The sequence below is a fragment of the Quercus lobata genome, chromosome 4 (genome assembly GCF_001633185.2).
Source record: "Quercus lobata isolate SW786 chromosome 4, ValleyOak3.0 Primary Assembly, whole genome shotgun sequence".
Taxonomy (NCBI): domain Eukaryota; kingdom Viridiplantae; phylum Streptophyta; class Magnoliopsida; order Fagales; family Fagaceae; genus Quercus; species Quercus lobata.
This window is the reverse complement of record NC_044907.1, coordinates 25,939,195-25,946,721: the sequence shown is the minus strand read 5'-3', so window position 1 is coordinate 25,946,721 and position 7,527 is coordinate 25,939,195. Positions and strand designations below refer to the sequence as shown.

The 7,527-nt window shown below is 33.8% G+C and overlaps 1 protein-coding gene across 1 annotated transcript; it reads right to left on the bottom strand.

The window, feature by feature from the left end:
• Positions 1-5,188: 5,188 nt before the first annotated feature.
• LOC115986888 lies at positions 5,189-6,640 on the bottom strand. Its single transcript, XM_031110247.1, has one exon. It carries the CDS (start codon positions 6,413-6,415, stop codon positions 5,468-5,470), a length of 948 nt encoding a protein of 315 aa, XP_030966107.1. The 5' UTR covers positions 6,416-6,640; the 3' UTR covers positions 5,189-5,467.
• Positions 6,641-7,527: the final 887 nt, after the last annotated feature.

Sequence of the window (7,527 nt, the reverse complement as noted above, 5' to 3'; positions counted from 1 at the left end):
TTTTTCAGAATTTTTTTTTCTTGTCCCACATTTAACGTTTTTTACCCATTTCACAATTGAAGTATTTTAATTGCCTGTTTAGATGAAAGAGGGAAGGAAAGAAAGTGAAGGGGAGTAAAGTAGAGTAGAATTGGCTACAATTTTATAAGTTAATTTTATAAGTTTCTTGTTTATCTCATAAATGAATATATATCATAATAGTAGTTAAATGAATAGTGAAATGCCATTTTAATTGTTTTAGTCTTTTAGATAGGATGAAACTTTTTTCTTTTTTAGAATCAGATAGGATGAAGCTAAATTCAAGATAATCTTTTTTTTATAATCAATTCAATTTGTGGTCCCATATATATATTTAAACAAAAAAACTTAATCTTCTCATATTGTTCCAAAACCCTAGAGTTTTCAACCCTTCATTATAGTATAGACTAAAGGAATGGTGCAATTGTACACCAACGGTAGGAAAAATAGGACTGGAACGGCTTGCCAAGTGAAAAGTTATAGTTTTATGTGTTTTTAATTGTAGTCATGCAGTAATTTATGTTTCTAAGAAAGATGAAAGAGAAGTGTGGGGGTTTTTTCCCCGCACACTCGGCTCATTGTCCTCTTTGGGGAGCCAAGCCCGCAAGGATTTGTCCTCGTCTCCGAGTGTGGTCTTTGGGATTTTCACCTCTTTAAGGCTTGACACCCTTAGTCCCACATCGGTTAGAGAAGCGCCCCACGCATTCCTTATAAGCCCTTGGAGCAAGGCATGGTGTACCACTCATCACACATGTGTGGCTGAGTGGTACACCATGCCTTGCTCCAAGGGCTTATAAGGAATGCGTGGGGCGCTTCTCTAACCGATGTGGGACTAAGGGTGTCAAGCCTTAAAGAGGTGAAATAAATCCCAAAGACCACACTCGGGGACGAGGACAAATCCTTGCGGGCTTGGCGCACAACTATTTAGTGTTTTTAAATGTATACATGGCATAAATTTGTGTAGCCACTTGGTGCAATGAGGCGCAATGAGACACGGTCAACAAAAAATTAAACGTTTTGAATATTAGTTATTTTATATGTATATATGCACACACACGATTTGTTAGATTAGGAAGAAAATGGGGGATAGATAGGTGATTTCCTTAAATTTACTACTATACTCCTATAACATAAAGAGATGATAGAAAATATTATAATCAAAAGGAGTAAAATGGTGAATTTCATGTTTTAAAAAATGGGAAAAAAAATCTCTCCAAGATTTCCTCTCAATTTGGGAGGCTGGTTTTTGGTGGGCCTTAGTAAGTGGAAAATCTCCACCCACCTCCTTTTCCATTCTCCCCCTTTCTAAACAACCAAACGAATGATAAGCTCACAGAGCCATAGTTTTTAATTTTTCTATTAACAATTTATTGAACAGTTTTGGAAGTTAAAAAAAGGACACCAACATCTTCTACTTCAATCATATAGAGAGAATATCAAAAGAATGGTACTAAGAGTCTTGTAACTTATGGTATTATCTACTCTACTTTAGAAAGAGAATCAAGGTCAAATCCCCCTTTCCAAATGTTGGAGAGAGAGAGAGGGGTTTTAAAAACTTATCTACATTATTTATTGAAAGACAATTCATTATATGAGATATCTTTCAAAGGTTGGGTTCAAGCCATTAAGTTTTTAAAAGGAAAGACAGGTATTATGTTTCTTTAATTAGGTGAGTAAGTTGGTTTCCCCAAAAAAAAAATTAGGTGAGTAAGTTCAAAGTTTGTTATCCAGGGAAGAGATTTATTGATACAGATATTATTATTTTTTCCCATAATTCTAGTTAGTAGTCCATTCGTAATTCTAGTTAGTAGTCCATTCGTGAAATGCATGAATAAGTTTAACAAAAGAGATATAATACTTTTTTTTTTCTAAATATAAAAAAATTTGATGATTATATTAGTTATTAATAAGCATTTATTTGATATATATATTTATATTGTAGGGGAAAAAAAAAATAAAATAAGAGAGCAAGAGGGTGATTATCCTCTAAGAATTAAAGAACCAATATTTAAGGGGCCTAGACAGGTAAATGTTTAAGGGACCAATACTGATTAAACGGTCGCAGGCAATCCCTTAAGTGGTTGTGTCATTCATTGCTTGACCTTAACTCCACCTAGAGCATCAATTATTTCGGGTGTTAAAAATAGAGTGCAATAATGCTTTAAGGATTTTTTTTTTTTTTTTTTTTTTTTTTTTTTTTTTTTTTTTTTTTTTTGGAGAACGCAAAATAATGCTTTAAGTTGAAACAACATCACACCATCATCCCAAAAAATTCAAACTCACGGTCTACTCCATATCAAAGCCCTTACAATAAGCCACAATTATGAGCCTTTCTATGAGATTAGTACTAGGTTCATTTGGAGTATAATGTCAATGAGCTATGATTCAAGCATTTACTAGTGCTTATCAAAAAAAAAAAAAGCATTTACTAGTGGATTAAGTATAACCTAATTAAAATTGGCCAATTTGTTTTCCATATCTAGTTAGGCTTAAATTGTACATTTAGTAATCACTCTAACTAATTGTGTTGTTAATCCTTGTTTTTAAAAATTCAAAGCCTAACTGTGAAATTCAATAAGTCCAAATGAAATTGCAATTGACATCAGAGAATTCAATGAAATTGTTTAGATAATATAAATTTTACTACATAACCTTTTACAAACTGAGGTGTCACAAATCATAAAAATAATCCTAACATTAATTTATTATGTTGCTGATATCCACTAGTCACATTCATTAATCATTACTATATCGGTTTGTAATGATTATTTTGGTATAATTTGTAGTATCTCTAACATCCCTAGTAAATATAAGCATCCCTTAAAAAGAATAAAAGCAAATACTAAATTAGTTGCAAAATGTCAAGTAGTGGAAAAATATAAAGGTAAGTTGTCTAATTAATTGCGATAAAAATTAAAAACTAGGGCAATATTGAATTTGAATGCAAATGGTTAAGTCACACCATTTACTAGCTATCACATTTAAATTCATCTACAAATTTTAAAGTTCAAGTTGGATCATAAATTCTCCATCCATTTCAAATAAAAGAAGAAACATCATAAATTTGCCTATTTTCAAAAAGATAAAAATCACATTAAAAATATCTTCTTCTTTTTCATAATTTATTTGAAGTGTTAAATTTTTTTTAAAAAAAATAATTTCATAGTTACACTTATGCCAATGAAGAGATGGATTTAAATTTTGATTCTTCTTACAAAAGAGATTAAACAATACTGCTAAGTTATAAGACTACTAAAGTGTTAAATTAAGGGTGATAAAACATTACTTTTACATAATCAATTACTAAAAAATCACTTTTATTTTGAATTATATTCCCTCAATAATTATTAAAAGTTTTATGAAAATTTTATATCAATAGGAGAGGAAAACCCCGGGAAGCAAACAAATTTAAAAACCAAGCCTTTAAATCAAATACTTAAAATTTGATTTAAAGCCAAAATCATCACACAAAAAAAAAAGGAAAAAAAAAAAGGAAGAATAAACTGAAAAGTAAAAGAAAAGGAAAGTCTTGGAAGCTAACGGCTAAAAGGACATTGACCGTACTAAAAATCTAAAATCATATTATTCCCTAGGAAATCGTAAAACCCTCCTTTAAATTGCAGACCAAACCAATCCCTTTTTTTTCTTAAATCATCATATATTTATGACCCCACTTTTTCTAGGCCGATTAATATTAGTACTACTAATAAACAAGATTTTTGTCATACTCATAACTCAGAACACAGAAATTGTCGAGTGTGGTCCAACAAAGGCCAAACAAAAATCAGGTCGGGTTCCTTCTCAAAAATAAAAAAATAAAACAGGTCGGGTTGATTGATTTCTGACATGCATAAATAGCCCTCTGATCTATCAGATTTAAACTCATTAAATTCTTTCTCAAAAAAATTATAAAATTTTTTTTAAAAGAAATTCATTAAATTCTGTGTAAGTGTTGCTTATATCATCGCATTAAAGAAAGAAAGAAAAGAGTGAAGGTAGATATAGCATTAAATTTGCATCTATTGAAGGACACGCTTGAATTTTGTGGGGTTAAAAGTGAGGACCCCACAAATTTATTCAATTTTTTTTTACCCAAAATATTTCAAACAATATGGATGGACGGAAAGGACGACACGTCATTCTTAATTGTACTCGTGGCCCCCACCCACCTCTACCAGAACCCATCAAGTTTTCAACCACCTGGCCTAGTGCCCCACCCATATTGCTTATACCAGTTATTATTTATTGCAACTATTCAAAGTGGGCAAGAGCATGAGCATTGCCCATTTTCCTCCTATGAATTGTCAAAAATTTTAGGACCACGACCACACGCGTTTACACATTTTGACATAACTTAAACACGCAGTAATTGTTGAAACAATTTGCGTATAAGTGATGTAATTTAATCACACATTAGTCACATGGTAATTTTCAGAACAATCCATGTATAAGTAAATATAATTCAATCATACATTAACTAATGTGTCAACTAAGTCAAAATATGTGAATTTAGATAACTGAAGAATTACTCAATGTCATTCTCAAAGACCTATAATGGCTTATTTTTTATGCACAAAATATTTAGGGTTGTTAATTAAATTTAAACACATTATTTTATACGGTAATACAACATAAATAATGGGTTTAGTTAGTTTAATTAATAAAATTAAACTAATTTTTTTATATTATATAAATAAGATAGTATATCAACCTATAGCGTCCGCTCTATAATAAAATTCATTATCGTTGAATTTGAGTTTGGGATGAATCATGCTTGTGAAAAAAAAAAAAGTAAATTGGCATGTTAACATAATAATAGAAATTTTCATTAAAAAGATATAATATATTCAATTTTATCAGGTCTAACATTATTTATAATGTTAAATTTCTAAAGATAACTAAGTTCAATTAATTAATATTTAGAGAAGACAAAATATAAGGAATTTTACATATACTTTATTATATTTTATTAGGTTAAAAAACTTGTATCAAAATATATTTTGTAAAAAAGAAAGCGAGAATAAATTTTAAAAAAATTATATAAAAATCAAACAATTTAAATAAAGTTTTAAAAAATGGACAAACGATCAATACATAATCAAACATTTGAACTGCTCTAGAATAATAAAAAAACAACAATATTCTAATATGATAAAGGGAATTAGTTATCTGTCAAAAGCTCCACTCAAATTGAATAGTCAAAAATCAGAATCCATATTCACATTAAAAAATAATTTTTCTGTAGTAATCAACACTCTGGTATAAAAGATAACACACAAAATACCCACCCCATGTTTCTCTCTCTATATAATTTAAACTATTTTTACCATACCCACCAAAAAAAAAAAAAAAATTACATAAAGAAAATGTAATGGGATAGGGGCAAAACCGTACTTTCACAGAGACATTCATCAACGGTTACCGAGCTTAATGTCAGCGGTCAAACAAATCAACGGTTGTGATTGACTCTTCCGAAATCCACAAGCTTCCGCGACCGGTTCTTGCAAAACTTCCCCGTAGCTCTGACCTCGCCGGAGATGGCGATGTCCGGCGGCATACCTTTCTGGCTCCAGTGCCGGTTCGGGCTTGCCCTCACGAGCGGGCTCAGGCAAAATGCAATCCCGGACACGTTGTGGCTGTGCCCGTGCCGTGTCCGACGCACCTGAAACGCCGGCGACCTCCACGTCTCCGTGGAGTAACCGCTCACCGGCGGCGAACGCTCGCAGTCCTCGTCGGAATCTCCCGTTCTCGCCGGCGACATTCCCCGATCAGCCCGCGGACGAGGCTTTCTCTCCACGGTGGACTCGTCGTAAACGAAAAGCCGCGATTTCTTCTTCATGCGGCCGGCGAAGATCGCGGTGAACCAAGACGGAGAAGACGAACTCGTAGAAGCAGCAGTAGTCGCAGTAGTAGCAGCCGAGGGCTCGCGAGTCGAAACCCTAGGATCCGATTCCAATTTCTCGGATCTGGACCTGAACAGATTCGTAAGCAACGAGAACCTACCGTTCTTCTTCCCATACGACCTACCGCCGGTGAAGCTGGTCGGGGCGCTGGCGGGGGCGGTTGATGACGTGGCAGGCCCGACCTGAGGAGTACTATAGAACCGACGATCCTGATAACTATTCTGGTGCTGCCGTTGCTGCCACGTGGCCTCGTCTGATTTGCGGCGAGAAACGTAAGGAGAGACAGAGCGAGGGAACACCAACGGTGGCGGTTTTATATTCGGGTCAGATTTTCTCGGGTCATCGCGGGACTGAGCTTGGGTTTGGGCTTCCGACTGGGCCCGGGCCTGGACCTGGGCCTGGGCGGCTATGAGAGCGAAGAGACGGTCGCGGAGACAGGAGGCGCACACGCCGACTGTGCTACTCAGGTCAGAGAGATGCCTCTTACACTTCATCTACTTTTTTTATATATATATGTGTGTTTGTGTTGAAACTTTTTTATAGTGTTGGAGTTTGATTTTTGTGTTTGTGAGGAAGAGGCATTTGAGAGCGGTGTGTCTCTGAAACAATAAAAGCCGAATGAGAGAGAGATCTGTGATATGAGGAAAACCAAAGAGAGAGGTTTGTCTTCTTCTCAGAATGAAATGGAAAGAGTACTTGTATGTGTAAGTTGTAGCTGTTGGAGGGCTAATGAGTATTTTCAATTTTGGTTACCTTTATTATATCTTTAGAGAGAGAAAGAGAGAGATAGAGTCAAAGTTAAGTCGAGGACACGCTGGCCACACGAATTTATATTTTGATGCTAGACTTACAATATTTTCATAACAAATCTTAATTAATAGATTGTTATAAGTTTTTAATTTGAATAGATCACTAAAAATAATCTATCACATAAAATTTGTCGTAAAAATATGGACGTTAACAAATCTTAATTAATAGATTGTTATAAGTTTTTAATTTGAATAGATCACTAAAAATAATCTATCACATAAAATTTGTCGTAAAAATATGGACGTAGCATTATGTGGATAGAAAGGATGAGATCAAAGTAAATATTGTTACTACAAATGGGTTTTTGGGGGGAAATACGTGCTGTAAAAGTACAACTGGTGATAAGTTAATATCGCCATAAAAAGCACCTATGTTTTTGGGTAATTGAGTTGTTATTTTTTATTAAAAGGGGAAGCTGAAAGCCAAAAAAAAAAAAAAAAAAAAAAACTAATGCTGTTGACTTTTCTTTTTTTTGTAAACCAATGGGCTTTGTTTGCTTCTTCACTTCTATTTTTCTTGCTTTTGTGAGTTTTGAATTTCGTTTGCTTAATCCCTTGTTGTTTACTTCTTGAGTTTACTTGTTACTGTCTAGCTAACCTGGATATGTTGAAATTCTACCCGAAAAGACTGATAATAGTAGCTATTACATCCCTCCATTTATGAGTTTACTTTTGGTGCCTTTTTCAGGGTCAAGTCTAAATTGAGACCTCTTTTAGGGTTTCTTTTTTTACTCCGTGTGTAAATGGTTTAACGCATATTTTTGGTCTATAATAACACACAATGTTTTCCCATACAT

Bases quoted from the DNA above. Each gene is read 5' to 3' on its own strand.
- LOC115986888 (XM_031110247.1), bottom strand. From the start codon at position 6,415: ATGAAGTGTAAGAGGCATCTCTCTGACCTGAGTAGCACAGTCGGCGTG.